The sequence below is a fragment of the Cornus florida genome, unplaced genomic scaffold, assembly GCF_030987335.1.
Source record: "Cornus florida cultivar Cherokee Brave unplaced genomic scaffold, ASM3098733v1 CherokeeBrave_3.0.0_Hap2_Chr01, whole genome shotgun sequence".
NCBI lineage: Eukaryota > Viridiplantae > Streptophyta > Magnoliopsida > Cornales > Cornaceae > Cornus > Cornus florida.
Window position 1 is genome coordinate 76,868,228 of NW_026775571.1, and position 21,179 is coordinate 76,889,406.

The 21,179-nt window shown below is 35.3% G+C and overlaps 1 protein-coding gene and 2 pseudogenes across 1 annotated transcript; all 3 read right to left on the bottom strand.

The window, feature by feature from the left end:
* On the bottom strand, positions 1-2,888 carry LOC132275264 (wall-associated receptor kinase-like 1; annotated as a pseudogene).
* Positions 2,889-5,070: 2,182 nt separating this feature from the next.
* Positions 5,071-8,588, bottom strand: LOC132275274 (wall-associated receptor kinase-like 8; annotated as a pseudogene).
* Positions 8,589-11,619: 3,031 nt separating this feature from the next.
* LOC132275284 (F-box/kelch-repeat protein At3g23880-like) lies at positions 11,620-12,774 on the bottom strand. Its single transcript, XM_059776748.1, has one exon. The coding sequence runs from the start codon at positions 12,772-12,774 to the stop codon at positions 11,620-11,622; it is 1,155 nt and encodes a 384-aa protein (XP_059632731.1).
* Positions 12,775-21,179: the final 8,405 nt, after the last annotated feature.

A 21,179-nucleotide genomic window follows, 5' to 3' on the forward strand; every position in this document is an offset into this window, starting at 1 on the left:
TCAAGATCCCGTCGAAGTTGAAGTAGCATCCCAAGACCCAGTGAGTTCAGCTACCGCAAATTCATCCTCTTCATAGTTTTGTGGAATAGTAGATGATCCATGTGACATTCTAATTGCTTCCAATTCCATTGCAACTTCTTTCATTGTAGGCCTTTTTCTCCCATTCAAGTTCAAGCATCTTTTTGCAAATTAGCGACTTGCATAATCTCTTCTTTCCCACCCTCTTTCACAACTCGAGCATCAAGAAAATCAAAAAGACGTTTCTCCTTCATTGTCAATATGAAATATGTTGCTAAACTTTGCCATTCTTCAGGTCGGTTTGATGAGATCAGTTTTTGTCCAGTTAAGAGCTCAACAAGAACTACTCCAAAGCTATAAACATCACTTTTCTATGTAAACTGGTTTGATTGGAAGTACTGAGGATCCATGTATCCAAATGTCCCCTGTACTTTTGTGGTCAAATGAGTTCGATCAACTGAAATTGACCTTGAAGTCCCAAAGTCGGACAGTTTTGCTCTGTATTTATCATCCAATAGTATGTTTGTGGACTTGACATCTCGATGATAAATGGGTATGGAAGCTGCCGAGTGTAGATAGGAAAGAGCTCCTGCAACTTCTATCGCAATCCGAACACGAATGTCCCAGGAAAGAAGGAACTCTTCATTTTTGTCATGGATATACTGGAAAAGGGTTCCATTAGGGATGAATTCATAAACAAGCAGAGGTACTTCTGTCTCCAAACAGCATCCATGTAGCTTGACTACATTTCTATGGATAATTTGTGATAAAATGACCACCTCATTAATAAATTGCTCAATTTTGCCTTCATCCACTATTTTGGACATCTTAATCGCTACAATTCTACCATCTGTCAACATGCCTTTGTAAACCGTGCCTTGACCTCCTTGACCTAGTATTCAATTCTCATTAAAGTGGTCAGTGGCTTTTTTCAACTCCTTTGAAGTGAAGAGTTTGGTTTTCTCAACATTACCTTCACCTGAGGTCAATTGTTGTTGTAGTAACAAACCTCCATTTCGTTTAAAGAATTTTTCCCTGAGCTTAATTTTCCTTCTTCTTTTCATTGCTTTAATCATCCACCAGGTACCAATAAGTAGAAATAGTATTCCGAGAGCGGTGCCAGTACCTGCAAAACTAAATAGTAAAGAATCACCTTTTCAAACTAAATATTTTGTGCTCGAGTGCAAAAAAATACTTGCATATCCTACTATTTCATAGGTTTGTTCATATCCCATCACCTCCCATAAGAAAGACATATCCTTTTCCGTATTTTAGTGTTGAAAAAGGCAGGCAGTTTTATTGTGAGTGCAGAATTACCCGATTCAAACTGCAACAGTAATTAAGAACCAACTCAAATAAATTCAGTGAGCCATATGAAATTAAACTTGACTTTGACTTGTAGCTATTAGTCCACAAATTTGATCTAGACTATATGGTTACTTTTTTGGAGCCGACATAATTGCTACCATGTTTCCTATAGTAGTTGTACTGTCAGAAGGGATTCAAATTTTGCAAAGTTGAATTCAATTTGTGTTAAAAAAATTTATTGACAGATTAAAAAATCTAGTGTTTTTCTTCCGACTCAGCAGAATTAAGCAAAAATCAGATCTGTGCTTGTCATGTGTGTGTGTGTGTTGGGGGGACATACCTGTAATTGTGATTCGAACTCTGTTGCTTTCATTGTCCTTGGGGTAATAGCATCTATCTTTAAAAGATAAGTATCCGGTTGAACAAAGGCACTTGTAACTCCCTGGCGTATTCTCACAGAACATCTCACAGGTATTGGTATCATCCCTCGCACATTCATTGATATCAAACAAAAAATTTCTATTAATATGTTCGTCTATACGTGCACAGGACTACATAAAGAGTAGTTGAGGCATATTCTATGTGTAGGTTGTGCTCAATACAGAGGAGTGACAAGTCTCCAGCTGTTTACTTTTGTTCGCAATCAACTAATGAAGATTTGTTCCCGCACTGCATGTCTGAACTAAAAATTCAGTGCAAATTTATTGCTGAAGAACTTTTACCTTGGCATCCATCAGGCAGGTATGGGTTTCCTTCATAGCCGTGGTCACAATGGCATAGATAACTTGAGCTTTGATTGAAACAGGAAGCATTAGTGCCACATAATGAATTGTTAGACACATCCAAATTGAACATGCTGAATGTTTGGCACCTATATGTACTCCAATTCAGCACAGCAGGGACCTTCTCCATTTGCAGCACGGCATAGGGGTCTGTCAGGTTAGTGAACCATTCTTGGTCCACCATAAAGGCGTATTTGCACTCTTTTGTATCATTGTTTGAATCCATGCTTCTGAAAGATGTATTGGTAAAGCCGATGAATGGAGGGATTGTGGTTTGGCCGCAGTTGATGCCATAGCAACCTTTAATTGTGAATCACCATTGCAGATGGACATGCAGCCCCCTATGACCCTATCTCGGTGGGTGATTAACACGAGGTTGTCACAACCCCAGGCCGTGAATCGGTTGTAGGTGTCTGAGAAGAAAAAAGGTTCGGACGAGGATGGGTGTAGATGAACACCTGCATTAACATTGCTCCTGTTTTCACAATTAAAAGTGATTACCGGGTTGTTGACACGAACAGTGCCTTCCAACAATGAGATTTCAAGCACCTCAAGGTCAAAGCTAGTGATGAAAGGTTTTGGTGGATTGAAAGAATTGTTGCAGCTTATCTCATAAAAAATAGCACTAGAACAATTGGCTCCGATGCCAAATGGGTAAGGAATGGTAACATTTCCGCATCTGTCTTGACAACAAGGCTGTGCTAGTGATGCTGCTAATGCTGATGATGCTTCTGTAAGCCACAGCAATAGTGTGATTTGCAGCACCAATTGCATAACCATTCTCTCTCTCTCTGTGTAACCTTCAGTTTTTGGAAGAACGAAAAGAGAGAAAGAAGACATATCTATTAGTCATTAGTCATTGAAGTTATTTCCAAAGTTTCAACCTAACATAGTTTATCATTATTTTGCACTTTGGTTGGATTGATCATTGAGGCAGTCATCCAATATGCTTCTTAAAATGAAATGGCGAAAGGGAAACGATGAAAAGATAATTGTTGGTTATTTGTCTCATGTGATGTAGACCTACAAGAAATATATGTTCGTGGATTACATTGACGTTTAATATTTCTTGATTTTCTTGCTAGTCTCTGTCTTTGGAAACAATGTTTTCTAAGATTGTTTCTCTTTATATATTTTGTCAAGTAAATAAAAATTCTCTCTGTTCCTTAGACTTCAACATCAAAATCTTTTTACACAAGTGACTTTGTGGTGAATTTTTTTGTCATCGTCGTGGTATTAAGCTCATTACATGGAAACAAGTAGAAAATGATTATTCAAACCACAATAGTTAGGTCTTCACTTGTGTAGAAAATGAATATTCAAACCACAATAGTTAGGTCTTCACTTGTGCGGATATATTTCATCTTTATTGCTAATTTGAATCAATAATAAATCGACATGTCTTTTTTCATTATCAGGATAGTGTATGTGCCCACCGTTTCTGATTTTCTCATCATAATGTTAGAAAAAAGAATTAAAAAAAAAAAAAAAAAAAAAATGAAACCAGCCAATTTTATGGGTTTTCCGGGTAGGGCGTATCTCTTTCCCAAAATATACTTTAATGTTCTAGTTATATTGATGATATTGTGGGCCAACATAGGCCGGGGGCACGTGCCTCCATGTTGTCCCATTACTAAATTTTACTTTTTATATGTGTAATATATAAAGTTATACAAATGCGCCCCCTGAACTTTTTTTTTTTTTCAAAGCTGCCCGGGTGCCATGCTAGCATATTAAATCTTATTGTTCTACATTTTATGCCTATAGTTTATAAAATTATAAGAAATGACCCTCTAATTTTATTTTTTTTTCAAAAAATCATTCTAATTTTTCACAAATTTTCCATTTACTAAAAAAAATTATTTTAGGGAGTATCAGGTGTTGATGTTCTCCCCCTAATTCTGTTAATGTATTCAGAAATGATAATTTTAAGGGCCCTAGGACATTTTGTAATATTTACTAAATTACACACCTGAAACTAAAATAAAAATAAAAAATAAAAATAAAAAAAGATTAGGGCCAGCTCGCACATCACTAACACGTGACAAAATCTCACAGTTGGTCTAATTTTTTAATTTTATATTTCTCTCTCTCTCCCTTCTTTGCAATTCCCTCGTCTTCCTTTGCTTTCAGTTTCATGATTTTCATCTTAGCTGTTCAGTTCCAATGAATCAAACTGTACTTTGTCCCACTCTTCTGAATTTGAGGTCAGTAAGGAATCAACGGCTTATTTTATCAATTTCTCTTTGAAACTATTAATTTTATGCTTATGACAGCTTCTTGCTATATATTTCATCTTTTTAGATTAAAAAAAATTGGTTTTAGAAGAAAATTGGTTTCCATGCGTACTTGTTGGTTTCAATGTGTATTTGTTTATGTATTGATGAGTTAAAGACAGAATGGAACTCAATGTCCATGTTTTGAGGATAATCATTTGACAGGAAATAGCTATAGCTGTTTTATAATCATTTGATAGGAAATGGCCATTGATACCTAATAACTCAAAGGGATTCCCTTCTTTGTTTGTCTTCTTTGTTTGTCTGACTCAAGGGTGAAGATCCCGTTGAGTTCTTAAAAGTCATAATATTTTTATTTTCTTAGATAGCACCAAATGGAGCATGTCTTTGGACCATCTCCTTTGGGTGGTTAATACTGAACCAAAAGAATTTAGTGCATCTGTATTGTGCCGACCGTATTGGTCTATATAATAATCGCGAATTAAAGAATGCATCAGTTCTTATTCTGAATGGGCACAACTCAACCGCAACACCATAAATCAACCAATAACATGTATTGTACTCAAACAATACAAAAAGCATTGTAAGAGTTCGAGTTTAGATACAAAATGGTGTCCATAATATAGAAGACAATAAAATTTTTTTAGGAAAATCTTTCAGTGTTTGTACACTAATATTCAAAAAAGAACATGTAATATATGGAAAAACAAATACGCTTTCAGTGTTTACTTGGACAACAGATATTTGACATCTGGTGATGATGATACACTACTATTTGGATAAGATCCTGTGGAAGTTGAAGCAGCATCCCAAGACCCAGTGAGTTCAGCTACCTCTTCACAATTTTGTTGAATAGTAGATGATGATCTATGTGACATTTTAATTGCTTCCAACTCCATTTCAACTTCTTTCATTGTAGGTCTTTATCTAAATTCAAGTTCAAGCATCTTTTTGCAAGATTAGCAACTCGCGTGATCTCTTCTTCCCAACCCTCTTTCACAACTCGAGTATCAAGAAAATCAAACAGACGTTTCTCCTTCATTGTCGATATGAAGTATGTTGCTAAACTTTGCCATTCTTCAAGTTTGGTTATTGTGATTGGTTTTTGTCCTGTTAAAAGCTCAACAAGAACTACTCTAAATCTATAAAAATCACTTTTCTTTGTAAACTGGTTTGATTGGAAGTATTGAGGATCCATGTATCCAAATGTCCCCTGTACTTTTGTGGTCAAATGAGTTTGATCAACCGCAATTGACCTTGAGATCTCAAAGTCGGACAATTTTGCTCTGTATTTATCATCCAATAGTATGATTGTTGACTTGATGTCTTGATGATATATGGGTATGAAAGCTGCTGAGTGTAGATAGGAAAGAGCTCTTGCAACTTCTATCGCAACTCGAACACGAATGTCCCAGGAAAGTGGAAACTCTTCATTTTTGTCATGGATATACTGGAAAAGGGTTCCATTAGGGATGAATTCATAAATAAGCTTAGGTACTTCTATCTCCAAACAGCATCCATGTAACTTGACTACATTTCTATGGTTAAGTTGTGATAAAATTACCACCTCATTAATAAATTGCTCAAGTCTGCCTTCATCCACTATTTTGGACTTCTTAATTACTACAATTCTACCATCTGTCAACATACCTTTGTAAACGGTGCCTTGACCTGCTTGACCTAGTATTCGATTCTCATTAAAGTGGTCAGTGGCTTTTCCTAACTCCTTTGAAGTGAAGAGTTTGGTTTTCTCAACATTACCTTCACCCGAGGACAATTGTTGTTGTAATAACAAACCCCCATTTCTTTTAAAGAATTTTTCCTTGAGCTTTGCTTTCCTTCTTCTTTTCACTGCTTTAATCATCCACCATGTACCAAAAAGTAAAAATAGAATTCCGAGAGGAGCGCCAATACCTGCAGAACTCAATAGGAAAGAATCACCTCTTTGACCTAAATATTTTTATGCATGAGTGCAAAAAATACTTGTCTATGCTAATATTTCCTAGGTTCATTCATACCCTATCACCTCCCATAAGAAAGACATGTCCTTTTCCAGTATTCTACCATGCCAAACTTTGAATTCTTTTTCATAGTACAAAAATTATAGGAAACACGGTAGCAATTATGTAGCTCCAAAAAGTAACCATATAGTCTAGATCAAATTTGTGGACTAATGGCTTCAAGTCCAAGTCAAGTTTAATTTCTTATGGCTAAATGAATTTATTTGAGTTGGTTCTTAATTACTCTGACAGTTTTAATCGTGTAGCCCCAAAATCGTCTTTTATCTATTTTTAATTTTTTTTATCGCCCTCTTATTTCACTCACTAATTTCTCTGATGGTTGCTTATCATATTCAAGTACTTACGCACCTGTAGGTTAGGATTTTAGGAAAAGAGTGGAATCGTTTTTTCTTGACTATTCTATTGTTGCGGCTTCTGGGGTTGTTCATGCTAGACTTTTCAGGCAGAAGAAGAAAAGAAAGAACTGATTGGACTCCTGCAGAAAAACGTTAACGTCTTTGCTTGGGATCACTTGGACATGCCAGGGATTAGCCCTGAGGTAGTATGCCACAGTCTCAACGTTGACCCTAGCAGCACATCAAAACTGTTAGATGTCAACTCCGAACACTATCCCCCTTAGGCCATACCAAATTTTGCTGAAGCGACTCCACATAAGCGATTGAATCAATTTTAAAAAGACCCTAACCTAAAGTAAAGTTATATTTTTTATAGCCTGACGGGACTGGAGGAACGACAACTCACATATCTTGTGCAAAAGAACCTCGCAATGACCAAAATAGGACAGAACTTCTAAGCAACGAAGAAAGCCCATCAAACCATTTTATTAGTCTTGTGGGTGGAAACTGATGAGGCACAGTTGAATTCCAATCTGTGCAAAAAAGTCATATTGACAGATTAAAAAATCTAGTGTTTTTCTTCCGACTCTCAGTGGAATTAAGTAAATATCAGATCTGTGCTTGTCGTCTGTGTGTATAAATGTGTATTGGGGGGACACACCTGTAATACGAATTTCAACTGTGTTGCGTTCATTGTCCTTGAGGTTGTAGCATCTATCTTTAAAAGATAGGTATCCGGGTGGACAATGGCATTCGTAACTCCCTGTCGTATTCTCACAGATCATCTCACAGGCATTGGTATCACTCCTCGCGCATTCATGTTTTTCTGACATGCAAAACCAAATGAAAAAATCTATTAATTTGTTTGTCTACATCTTCTGCACAGGACTACATACATAGTAGTTGAGGCATATGCTATGTGTAGGTTGTGCCCAATACATGAGTGACAATAGATCAATACTTGTGTAATGTTTAATACAGACAAGTCTCTAGGTGTTTGCTTTTGTTGGTAATCAGCTAATGAAGATACGTTCCCATACTGCAGAACTTTTACCTTGGCTTCCATCAGGCAAGTATGGGTTTCCTTCATAGCCACGGTTACAATGGCATAGATAACTTGAGCTTTGATTGAAACAGGAAGCATTAGTGCCGCATAATGAACTTTTAGGCGGATCCAAATTGATGATGTCAAATGTTTGGCACGTCCCATATGTACTCCAGTTCAGCACAGCGGGGATCTTCTCCATTTCCAGCATGGCATAGGGGTCTTTTAGGTTAGTGAACCATTCTTGGTCAACCATAAAGGTGTATTTGCACTTTTTTGTATCATTACTTGAATCTATGCTTCTGAAAGTTACATTGATACTGCCGATGAATTGAGGGATTGTGGTTTGGCAGCAGTTGATGCCATAGCAACCTTTAATTTGTGAATCACCATTGCAGATGGACATGCAGCCCCCGATGACCCTATCTTGGTGGGTGATTAACACGAGGTTGTCACGACCCATGGTTGTGAATCGGTTGTAGGTGTCTGAGAAGAAAAAGGTTCGAACAAGAACAGGTGTGGATGAACATCTGGATTAACATTGCTCCTGTTTTCACAATTAGAAGTGATTACCGGGTTGTTGACACGAACAGTGCCTTCTGACAATGAGATTTCAAGCACCTCAAGGTCGAACCTAGTGATTAAAGGTTTGGGTGGGTTGAAAGATTTATCTCAAACAAAATATCCCCAGAACAATTGGCTCCACTACCAAATGGGAAACGAATGATAACATCTCCGCATCTGTCTTGACAACCAGGCTTTGCTAGTGATGCTGCTAATGCTGATGATGCTCTAATTAGCCACAACAATACTGTGATTTGCAGCACCATCTGCATAACCATTCTTTCTCTGTATCCCTCTGTTTTACTAGTCATTGAAGTTGTTTCCAAAGTTGCAGGCTACCGTATGCCTCTCAAAATGAAATGGCCAAAGGAAAATGTTGAAAAAACCTTTGTCGTGTAATTGTTGGTTATTTGTCTCATACGATGTTAAAAGTGATGTCGACCTACAAGAAATTTGTGTCCATGGATGACATTGACATGTATCATTTCTGGATTTTCTTGCTAGTCTCTGTCTTTGAAAACAATGTTTTTTAAGATTGTTTCTTGCTTTATATTTTGTCAAGTAAATAAGAATTATTCTTTCCGGTCTTTAATTCTTGTTGAAATATATATATATATATTTTTTTGATATTTGGCAAAAGTTTAAGTCAAGATTGAGGTCGAATCCAACGAGTATGGTGTGTAAAATAACTTGTGAAAAATTAATGAATAAGTTAATTATTTATGTTGTTCTAAAAAAAAATTCTTCGGAAATATTTTACTACAATCAAACATTATTGATTAGTTGCAAAATGACTTCTTAACAGTATTCTCGGTATAAATGTGGTCTGGTGATTGGGAGGGGCATATTTTGCAATCTTTTGTATAGTTGAAGGTTTGATTTGCAACCTGAAATAGTCCAAGTTATTTTTCACCTTCTTATTAGTTTAGAGAGTTTTTTTTATACTTTTACCTTAAGTAAATACTAATTTTTAATTACAGAAACTATACATGAGAGTTGTAACAATTTTTTACAACAGCTAAGGTTCTGAGTGATCTTCTCAAACTTGTATTCAAGTCATAAAACTGAACCAATTATGTGGAAATAAAAACCATATATGGACTATGGACTCTATGTTTATGGTTTATACAATTAATCAGCGGACTCTTATATAATAAAGATTATTTATTTATTTAGCAACTAATTAAGAGTTTCTGTATAACTCTTTATCACACCTAAAGTGAACCACAGCTCCTTAAGATTTAAAATTTGTAACAACCTGAATTCAAGGGTCCGAATCGCTAATCGAGTACTTACCTGAACTCGATCGAGGTCGTCTAAGGCATTACCGTTCTTTCCTATGTCAATGCATAAAATATATACGTCATCCTAAGACATATAGTACATCATATCACTAACATCACAAAAAACTCACAAATGCAGGTAGAATGGCAGCGGCGTCTAAGTCCGTGAATACAAGTCATACGTCCATACTTCACCGGTTTTTTGAAAATGTTAAGATAAGGGGTGAGCTCAACAACTCAGTAGGTAATGCCTAAAACACCGGTTTTGGACTCCCTTGAGCCAACAACCAAAGAACAGAAAAAAGATGTTGGAATCATACATGGAGAATTATCAAATTCACAATCCACGTCATTCAATTTAAAAGATTATCATCACATAATCAGTCATAATCATAGGTGCCAAAATGCCATGAAATACAATGCATTGCGTAATCGTCCCGAGCTTGGTCTCAAACCAACCCCAAATCCCCACCTACGCTAACTGATTTTACCGAGTTGGGATTGACACTCTTCGTGTCAACTTTATCACGCCCTACACCGGGCCGCGCCCACTCTAGGTCAAGTTAGCCCCGTGCTTGCGATACCTGGTTCGTTTTTAAATCATTTTCTCACAATTCCTTTTCAATCACATTTCTTTACAAGAATCATTTCAACCTCACTTTTCCCAAACCATGCCCATGCCATGAATGGAATCATGCATGAATGAAATTGACAATACACATACTTGCATTTTATCAACTTAATCATACATACTTATCATCGTCATCATGTATATATATATATAACCTCAAGAGAACAATTCAACGCAACGCGTGTTCATTAAACAACAATGCAACTAAGCACATATATATGCACAATTAACATTATTTAGATCATGTTTCTCCATATAAACATGTAAACACATAATCAACTATTCAATCCTGATATTCGTCATTTTAAGCATGCTTAGCAAAAAATCAAATAAGGAACTCAACTAAAGTCAAAACGTTACTGTTTAGACATCCCTATCGGTGGGAACATAGCCAACGATGAGGATATTCTACTATTTCAAAGGCGTGTCTCCGGAATCCAACTCCAAGTGACCCAAAACTCTCTCTAAAACCTTAGATCCAAAAACTTTAAAAATTCGTAAAATAATCACCGCTCCTCCAAAAATTAAATTCTTTGACTATGTGATAGAGAACGACGAGAGGAACATTTTTATCAAGGAATGAAGACCGGAAACCAGACCAATTGGCTGGAAAATAGAGGAGAAATTTGAAGCTGAAAAAAAATGGATATAAAGCCATTATAATGGCTTATGGTGGTGGGTCCCACAAAAAAATAAGTTTCTCTTTTATTAACTTTAATATACACTATATATATATATATATATATATAGTCTAATTAATTTACAACCACACAATCAATGTGACCATATAAAATGCATTAAATAACCATGTATGAAATGCAATAGACCCATGACATAATTCCTGTGCACAATATCCCCAGTAGCGGGTTCTACCTGGGATCTCCTCCCTAGTAGCGGGTTTCACCTAAGACATTTTTGCCTGAAAACAGAAAAATGTCGAAATGGCAACCAATATATTTCTAAGAGTCTTGAACACAAGAAAATATCCCAATCAACACTCTGACACACCCCATGGTTTCCAGCAAGCAAAACGATAAAAGACAAATAACCTCGAAAAATTTAAAACAAAAAAATCTAAAAAATGAAAAATAATAAAAATTGGAAACATTACAAACTCGATCAATTATAGTAGTTGATAATCTAATTATTGATAAAAGAAGAATAAGAATTGTAATTATAAACAAATCTGCAAGTAATCCAGCACAATGCTGGTAAATTTAAAAAAAAAAAAAAAAAAAAAAAAAAAAAAAAAAAAAAAAAAAAAAAAAAAATCAATTTTACCCATATACAACATCTACAAGAAACGAAATAGTAAAAGAGGGCAAAAAGAAACTCCTACTACCATTTCCCACATGTAGCTGAAATATGGATAAGACGTCTCCATCCTTTACTCACTTATGGTGATTCAAGACTCTCAACATAAGTAACCGAATCCGAATCATGAATCGCAAAATTGGTGTGTATGTGGTTCCTAGTTGTCCCATATCTTGGATCACAAATCAGCATTTTGTTCTCTGATATTTGCATCACAAGTTCACCATTCTTCATCAAATATAAGGGCATCCTTATAGATGTCCACACAAAAGGCATGGCTATTGTCCACACAACAGAAGGAATGGTGACCAATACAAACCAAGATTCTGGCACACCATATTCTTTCATCGCATGCACATCCCATACCCCATTGTTGTTACGCATCACACAAAGCATTCCATTCAAAACCGCCAAGTCAACTAATAAGAACCGTCGTAGAAAATCCGGTAGCATAACCTCCCCGAATTCCTCCTTTGCTAGGTCAAGAGAGGCAATGGTAGGACATAAGTCCTTATCGCTCATGGCAAACCAGTGCAAAAATCCATTTACAAAGATCCCTCTTTCTCTGAAAACATTGTTGTAAGGGAAGTCTTGAATTCTTCTCCAGGAATTTGTCTTTCGAATATAAACCTCGACTAATTTGGATCTTCTGATGCCATGTTCAATAATGTTGTAGCTTTCACCTATAACCACCTTATAGTTATAGTATCCATCAACGGACTCGTCATACCCGAACCCGTAAAACAATTGATAATCTTTTAAGCAACTTGAAGGTGGTGGTAGTTGCTTATATTTTCTCGTAGAAGGGTTCCATAGAAAGAGGTTATTACCGACAAGAATACACAATAAGCCATTGCAAGAGCCCATGATCATCTGAAGACGTTTCTTCCATGGGAAGTCGAGTTCGGTGAGAACAAAACTGCCCGGTGCTTCCAAGTCCATAGACATATGGTAATAGGAGGATGACACGGATGACAGAACGAGTCGATGGTGACAATGGTCCAAGTGCCTCTTGAGGAAGTCCAAACCTGTCAGCAAGTTGTTCCATTCTCTGCAAACACATCTGGATCGAGCTAGAGACTTGGCGGGTAGTAGCAAGAGAATGTCATAGATGATGTCGTTGGGGAGAATGGGCAGCTTGGGCTGTGGTGGTGGTGGTGGTGGTGGTGGTTGGGATTTTATGAACCACTTTGCTACAAGTCCCCAGAGGCCATGAATTTTGACTTTGTTTGCCATTGCTACACGTCTTACTTTCTTAGTAAATTCATTAGGGTTTTATATAAATTTGTATTCGTGACTGAAAAACCAAATCCTGACCAAATCAAAACTGATCGAAGTAACAGTGAATAAGGAACATGGAATGGAAACTATGGGAGCTATGATGGGCCAGTTTTGATCCTAGTCCAATTTTCGGCAATTCAAGGATAATAATTATATTTAAATTATTTTTGCGTTGTTGATATATGATCTTGGTGTAAAAAATACCAATATAAGGCCATTATTTATTTTTTTTAATTTCTTGAACCCGAAATTCTATGGGTTGGATTAAAGTTAGCGGATATAAAAGGCAATTTGAAAGACTCTAATGTAGGACAGTTTATTGGTGGCATTTAGTAGATTATTTTAGTTAGGTTTATTTTATTTTGAGAGAGTTTAATTGATAAGTTTTTTTTTTTTTTTTTAAAGGGTAAGATGTTACATACTTGATAATAGTAATTCTATTAAGGAAAGAGTGTAGTTGTCTGTATAAAAACTATAAAGGGCAAAATTGTCTAATAAAAAAAAAATTACCTAAAATATTCAACCTATACTCAAAACCCAGTTTTAAAAACTCCAAATTCTAGTTTTATTGAAACGCTCTACCAAACTAAATTTGGTAACCAAAACTAAATTTAGTAATCATTAAAAGCGCTTCTAGTAGTTACCAAACAAATCTAAATGCAATTTTTCAAAATAAAAGCGCTTTTAAGCAATAGAGAAACAATTACAAACGGACACTTTCCTTAATGTTGCAAATTGTAATATTGTAGTCAGCAATGGCTTTTTATAGGGCAGTATATTTGTTAATGCTTATCTATAAAATTTGAAATTTTCATTTAAAAGAAAAAATAAAAAATTTAAACTTTGTATATTCAAAGTTATATCCCTTTATTTCTTTGTGAATGTTTTATTACTTCTTCTATGTAAACTCTATGTAATCTTACACTTTTTTTTTTAATTCAAATTCCTCCCCATTTTGTGTAAAGAAAGCCAGTGCAACCAGAAAACAATGATTAAGAGAAAGATTGGATACAAGCAAGGGCAAATCTCTGCGTATGTCTTACCTCAAAATAAATAAATAAAAATAAATTAATATAGGTAATTTTAGCCCAGTCAAAAAAATATATATTATTATTATTAGTTCATTCAAAAAAATATTAGCCCACTCCCATTATCCGCCCGTCCTGGGACCCATATTGCTTTGTTGTGAGAAATAATGCTCCACTATTCACTATAACTCACAGCACGAATAATATTGTACAATTCACCAAGGTACTCATGAAATTAATATTTAGACTAGAAAACCAAGAGAGTTTTGGGTTCGATAAAGAAAGTGTTTTGAGACTTTGTGGGTGAGCGTGTCATGAGTGGATACAAGAGACATTGGCAGGCTACCATACCGTGCAAATTATAAGGTACATAATCGAACCTGTGTATGGATAGGAGGAATGATAGGATTTGTATACTCTAATTGGTATGAGGCATTTTGAGATAAAATTTAAGAACAAAATTGTACAAACTCGAACCCAAAAAAATTTGAAACACATTTGGACCTGTTACAACTACAAGTCTATACTTAAATGTATTTAGTTGACAGAACAGTGTTAAGGATGATGTTGAAAAGAAGTGTGATGTTCCAACATTTATTGAATAGGGAAAATACCAAAACTAATACAGTTGGGAGAAGGCTTTTTGAATTGTAGGTTGTGAAGTAGAGATATGATACTTACATTCTTACAAGACAAACAAATGCAAGTTTGCAATCAACGCAAAAACTGGGAATCAAATAATCAATAAATATGACGGGGGACGTAATCAATCAATAAGGAATGAAAGAAAATAATATAGGATAAAATAGTTAAAAAGAGCTTTCAATTTTTTTTTTTTTTTTTTTTTTTTTTTTTTTCAGCAATCTGATTGTAAAGTGTTTCTTAAATGGACTAACAAAACAATTCAAAAAAAATACATCTTCTCAACTGAAACAAGAACTCATTGCTGATTGTAAAGTGTTTCTTAAATGGACTAACAAAACAATTCAAAAAAAATATGTCTTCTCAACTGAAACAAGAACTCATAAAAGTCATGTTTTCTTTTGAAAAACTTGAAATCCAAAAATTAGGGAAAGAGACTACTGCCGTTGGAATTAATTCGAATATATCTAAGAATCCTCTCCTTCCTAGAGGATGTTGATCAGTGATGGAGGAGATGAATGAATTCCCCAAACAGAGAAATTTTGTTCAAGTTACTCTGTCTGGGAGGAGAATATGAAAAAAGATGATAAGGAAAGATTAGTGCATGAGGCCCGTGTCACTTTTCATTGGGCCAGGACTGTCCAGATTACATCAAGAAATAGTTGCCTGTACCGCACTCACACTGCAAGTGCTGGGATCCATCCAATATGCTGTATCGCAGGGACAGGGGAAGGTAAGTTAAGTTGGTTGTACAAATAAAGAAATTGTACAAGTGTAAAGGTTGAGAAGACCATCATAATTCCCATTTCTCGTATATCAAGACAAATTGAGAGCTTCTTTAACCGTGCATCGAGTGGGGATACCACATGTAAAATAACCCCGGAGTATTGTATATATTCTCCCACTGTAGACAGGCCTTGGGCAACAAAAACAACCCAAGAAATAACCTCTCCCAAACAAAGCACGAAGCTAAGAAGAGCAAGCAAAGAAAAAAACTAAATGCCAACAGAGAAATAAGCAAATGAAAACCAGAAGGCAGCCTCAAGGCCCTCAACAGCATGAATTTAAACATAGAATTGCTGTTTTATGAATTTAAACAAAATGCCACACCAACCACTGGATACCACCACCAAACCCAACAAAGTACAGAGGCTTTCCCAAAGCAAAGAACAGCAGAGCACTCCAACAAGAACTATGAGCAGATCAATTTCATCTTAGGGAATTTATATTTGTTTACTCCTTTCCCCAGCTCATTTTTTTTGTTGTGCCTAACTTAATTGTTGACCGTAAGTTAGTTTTTAGATTATTTTTTTCTAGGAGCTGTGAGAGATTTCTTTACCAACTTCTCTTATAAAAAGAAATAGATCAAATAGAATTCAAAATTTCGATTGAATTACAGTTTTTCATTGATCTTATTCTATAAAAAAAAACTATGTTATTCATAAATCATGTACGTACAACATCAGTTCTCATGTTATTCAATGGTACAGTTGGCCACCCAAAGAGTCTGAGTCTGAATGTTCTGAACCAATCATGTGCAATTAAAAACCATATGTTGTATGTATGTTTATGGTTTATAAAATTAATCAGAGGACGAGATTATTTACTTTTAACATATATATATACGTAATACAAGAAATGAAAAGGTAAAAGAAGGCAAATAAAAAAAACAAACAACCAAGTAGCCAGTAAATGAGAAAATGATCTGTTTTGTCATTGTTGATGTAGCTAGTGAATATCTTCCTCCTTTGCTCACTTGTTTTGTTATTGTTGTTGTAGGCCTCCAAGTGCTTCTTGAGAAAGTCCTCGGTTAGTAACACGTACCATTCTCTGCAAACACATCTGAATCTTGCTAGAGACTTGATGGGTAGTAGCAACAGAATGTCATAGATGATTTCCTTGGGTAAGAAGGGCGGTGGCGGCGGCAGCGGCGATTTTATGAACCACTTTGCTGCAAGTCCCCAGAGGCCAAGGGTTTTGACTTTGCTTGCCATTATGTAGGGTGGGTGTGATTGGATTTGGGTAGATGAGGCGTAGGGTTTTAATTTTCCCTTCGTGACGAAAGAAAATAACAAAGTGAAACAGAAAAAACTAAGTCCTACGAGGATAGGGAACTATAAGTCTATAATCGCCAGTTCTGATCCTAGTCCAATTTTCACGAATTAAAGGCGCGAGGTTTCCAAGTCGTGTGGTAAGGCCGAAGGTTGTAAAAGTAAAATACGCCAAATTATTGTAGTAAAGGAAAATGATTTTTTTGACAGACAAATTTTAACTGATTTTAAACCGACTTAAGTCAAAAGACGACGTGGCTGTACACTTCACCACAAATTTCAACGAAACTTACATAATAAAAGAAATCCCAACTAAAACGATGGAGGCAAGAAGGGATATATAACTCAACTGGAGGAGAGAGAAAACAGAACAGAGGACGAAGAAGATGTAAAAGAGAATAAGGAGCGCAAAGAGGAGGATCTAAAATATAAATCTAGGGTTTCTTCTTAAGAGGAATAATGTTTTTTTGTCGATTTGCAAGAGAGCATTGACATGGGGATTTGAATCTGGTTCATAATAGGTGATAAAAATAAAATTAAAAATAAAAAATCAAATCTGGTTCACAATATATACACATATGTGTGAGAGAGACAAAGAGAGTGATTGCAAAATCGTGATCGGAGAATGTTGATTGCGTTTTCTTTCCATCAAAGAGGAGGATCTGAAATATGAATCTAGGGTTTCTTCATAAGAGGAATATTGTCATATTTACTGTTTTTAATTGGGCATCTATAACATAAAGAGTAGCAATGATACGTGTATCTATGGTTTAAGTTTTGTAAATAAAAAAACCTTCGAAAACGAAGAAAAAAAATTCACTGTAACAAATTGCAATCATCATTTTTCTACCATAAATGAGACCCTCTATTGCTTATATTTTGCATAAATAATTCATTGCAATTATTTGGCAATTATTTGGTGTGAGTATCACGCGTAAAAAATAAAAGAAATTGCACGAATTATTGCAATAAATTGTTACACCTACTATTTTTAATTGGTCATCTATACCATAAATAAGGGAGTGAGACCCTCTGCTTGTTTGTATTTTGTATAAATAATCAATAAAAAATATTATGTTAGGTAATTCACTGCAATTATTTGGTGTGAGTATCACTTATTGTGTGAAAAATAAAAGAAATTTATTTTATTTTATTTTAAAAGATATATTTTTTTGGATTTTCTCTTAAATTGTGCCTAATATAGTTAAGAAATTATTACATAGTCCCAGCCAATCATTCATGTGACACATAAACAAATGTGTCCACTTTTGTTTATGTGTCAACATGTGATTGGCTGAGAAACATCAATTTGTTGCAATGAATTGCCAAACCTTCTTATTTTAATTAGTCATTCTATTAAAATAAAAGAAATTTATTTTATTTTATTTTATTTTAAAAGATATATTTTTTTGGATTTTCTCTTAAATTGTGCCTAATATAGTTAAGAAATTATTACATAGTCCCAGCCAATCATTCATGTGACACATAAACAAATGTGTCCACTTTTGTTTATGTGTCAACATGTGATTGGCTGAGAAACATCAATTTGTTGCAATGAATTGCCAAACCTTCTTATTTTAATTAGTCATTCTATACAACAAATAAGGAGTGAGTTCTTCACTTACTTGTATTGTGCATAAATAATCAATCAAAAACTTTATGGTTAGATAATACACTTAATAAATCGGTAGAAATGTCACTACTAGGTAGAAAAATAATTAATGCACTATTAAGGATTGGAAGATGTTGAAAGGAAGTGTAATGTTCCAACATGATATGATAAAATTTGATTTGAGGTTGTGATCCCTTTTAATTCTTTGCTCTTAAGGCATGAAAATCAAATAAAATTTTCATGAATGATTTGTTCAAAAGTGGACTAATTCGCTTAGAGGCAGAATAAAAGGCACCATGATAGTATATAAAAGGCACATGAGTGAATTCATGGTTGTCGGACTTTTTTCAGTAACAAATATGATCATATCATCTAGGGGTGGTAAAGTTTAACACGATCTGCCAACACAACTCAAACATGACACGAGTTAAACTGGTTTGGATTAACCCTAAACGAGTTCAAATCGTAAACTGACACTATTAACCCGTTTAATTAATCGTGTGATGTTTGGGTTGAACAATTCAACCCGTGTAACCCATTTATACCCGTTTAACTATATATATCATAAGCAAATTTCTATTTAAGTTCCAAAATAACTATCTAAACTTGTATCTTATAATTTATTCTTTTGTAGAATAGAGATTATTTAGTAATTTGGCTAGATTGAAACTTATATTTTTCTAGTATTTAATGTTTAATCGGGGATTATTAATAATTTAAATAGTAAAATATTTGATTTTATTATACAGGTTATTAAACGGGTTACAACAAATCAGATTAGTGTTAAGGGTTCCTGACACGATTATTAAACGGATCGTGTTCGGGTTGAGTTATTTAGTAGAATATTCTTAAATCGACACGATACGATTACGATCCGTGAACATGAATTGCCACACCTAATATCATCTACCGTTCAGACTTTTGGCTGATGATCTTTTTTGTGTCTTTTAGTTGTCAGATTATCTGATCAATTTTGTGGTTATAAGTTATGGGGGAAAAAATTCCATTCAATGTAGCAACACATGCACTTTATGTTTAAATGTGACAAATGATTTAGTTTCGTGATCCTTATTAATTTTAGATTTTTTAGGTAAAATCAAGATCAGTCCCATTTTTTGTCTCTCACAATAGTAACACCATAACCAGGTTTACTCTCGATCTTTAAGAACATTGAGCATGGACTGATGGGTAGTGTGGAGCCTGATAGATACTGTACACCAAGGCCTAACTTATTTGGAGGGTATTTTGGTTATTTTCGCACTTTTTATGTTGCCCTAGTGCGAGGGTATTTATTCATTCTAAACTCTCTGTATCTATAGCTGTTTTTTATCATCATAGTGAAATCCCTGTAACCCTTGGACATAGTCCTGAATTTTGGGTGAACTAAGTAAAATCTGTGTGTGTTCTTGTTGTGTGTGTGTTTGATCTATTTCTTGTGTTTTTCTGTTTCATTTCGCAACAAATGGTATCAGAGCTGTTAGGTTCGTGTGGGAGCGATAGGTACAAAAGAAGGAAAGATCAAGATCGACAAGTTCAATAGTGCAGATTTTGGGTTCTGGAAGATGCAGATTGAGGATTATCTCTATTAGAAGAAGTTGTATTAGCCACTTTCTAGAGAGAAACCAAAAGAGATGAAGAATGATGATTGGGCTCTTCTTGATCGGCAGGCACTAGGGTTCATTCGATTGACACTGTCGCGTAACGTTGCCTTTAACATAGCAAAGGAGACGACAACAGCAAGTTTGATGACTGCCCTATCAAATATATATGAGAAACCCACTGCGTCTAACAAAGTATATTTGATACGGCGATTATTCAACCTAAGAAAGAATGTCAGAAGGTGCTTCAGTGACTGACCATCTGAACGAGTTTAACATTGTTATGACTCAGTTAAGCTCTGTAAAGATTGAGTTTGATGATGAGATTAAGGCGTTACTTCTCTTATCCTCTTTACCAGAAAGCTGGAACGGTACTATTACAGCAGTGGGTAGTTCTTCAGGAAAAAGAAAATTGAAGTTTGATGATGTTCGGGACTTGCTCCTCAGCGAAGATATTCGCAGAAGGGAAACAGGGGAATCATCTGGATCTATTTTCAATACCGAGGGTAGAGGAAGAACTTCTGAAAGATCAGACTCGAATCGCAATAAATCCAAATCCAAACACAGAAGCAAGTTGAAAATTAGAACCTGCTGGAACTGTGAAAAGAAGGGGCATTTAAGGTTTGAATGTCGAACACCAAAGAAGAAGAGCGAAAGAAAACAGGAATCTATAAACTCAGTCAAAGAAGAGATTGTTGATGCTCTAATTTTGAGTGTAGATTGTCTTATTGAGTCTTGGGTTCTAGACTTAAGTGCATCCTTTCACTCTACCTCGCATCATGAAATCACGGAAAACTATGTTAGTGGTGATTTCAGAAAGGTTTATCTAGCTGATGATGAGCCTTTAAATATTGTGGGTAAAGGTGATGTTCGGATCAGACAACCTAATAGGGCTGTATAGAAGATTCAGAATGTGAGGCATGTTCCTGGCTTGAAGAGAAATTTGATCTCTGTGGGACAACTTGATGACGATGGGCACACAGTTAATTTTGTGGGTGGCTTGTGGAAAATCACCAAGGGATACTTGGTCGTGGCTCATGGAAGCAAGACAGCTACTCTATACATGACAACAAAGACTAAGAACTCCATTGTCGTTGTTGATGCTGGCGTAAATTCAAACCTGTGGCATTGTAGACTAGGTCATATGAGTGAGAAGGGGATGAAGGTACTTCTGTCGAAAGGAAAACTGTCGGGTATTAAATTAGTTGAAGTTGGTTTATGTGAGGACTGTATCTTCGGGAAACGGAAGAGGGTCAGTTTTTTAAAGGTTGGCAGGACACCTAAGACAGAGAAATTAGAGTTGATTCATACAGATGTGTGGGGGCCTTCTCCAGTTTCATCTTTTGGTGGCTCATTATATTATGTTACATTTATCGATAATTCTACGAGAAAGGTATGGATTTATTTTTTAAAAAATAAATCTGAAGTA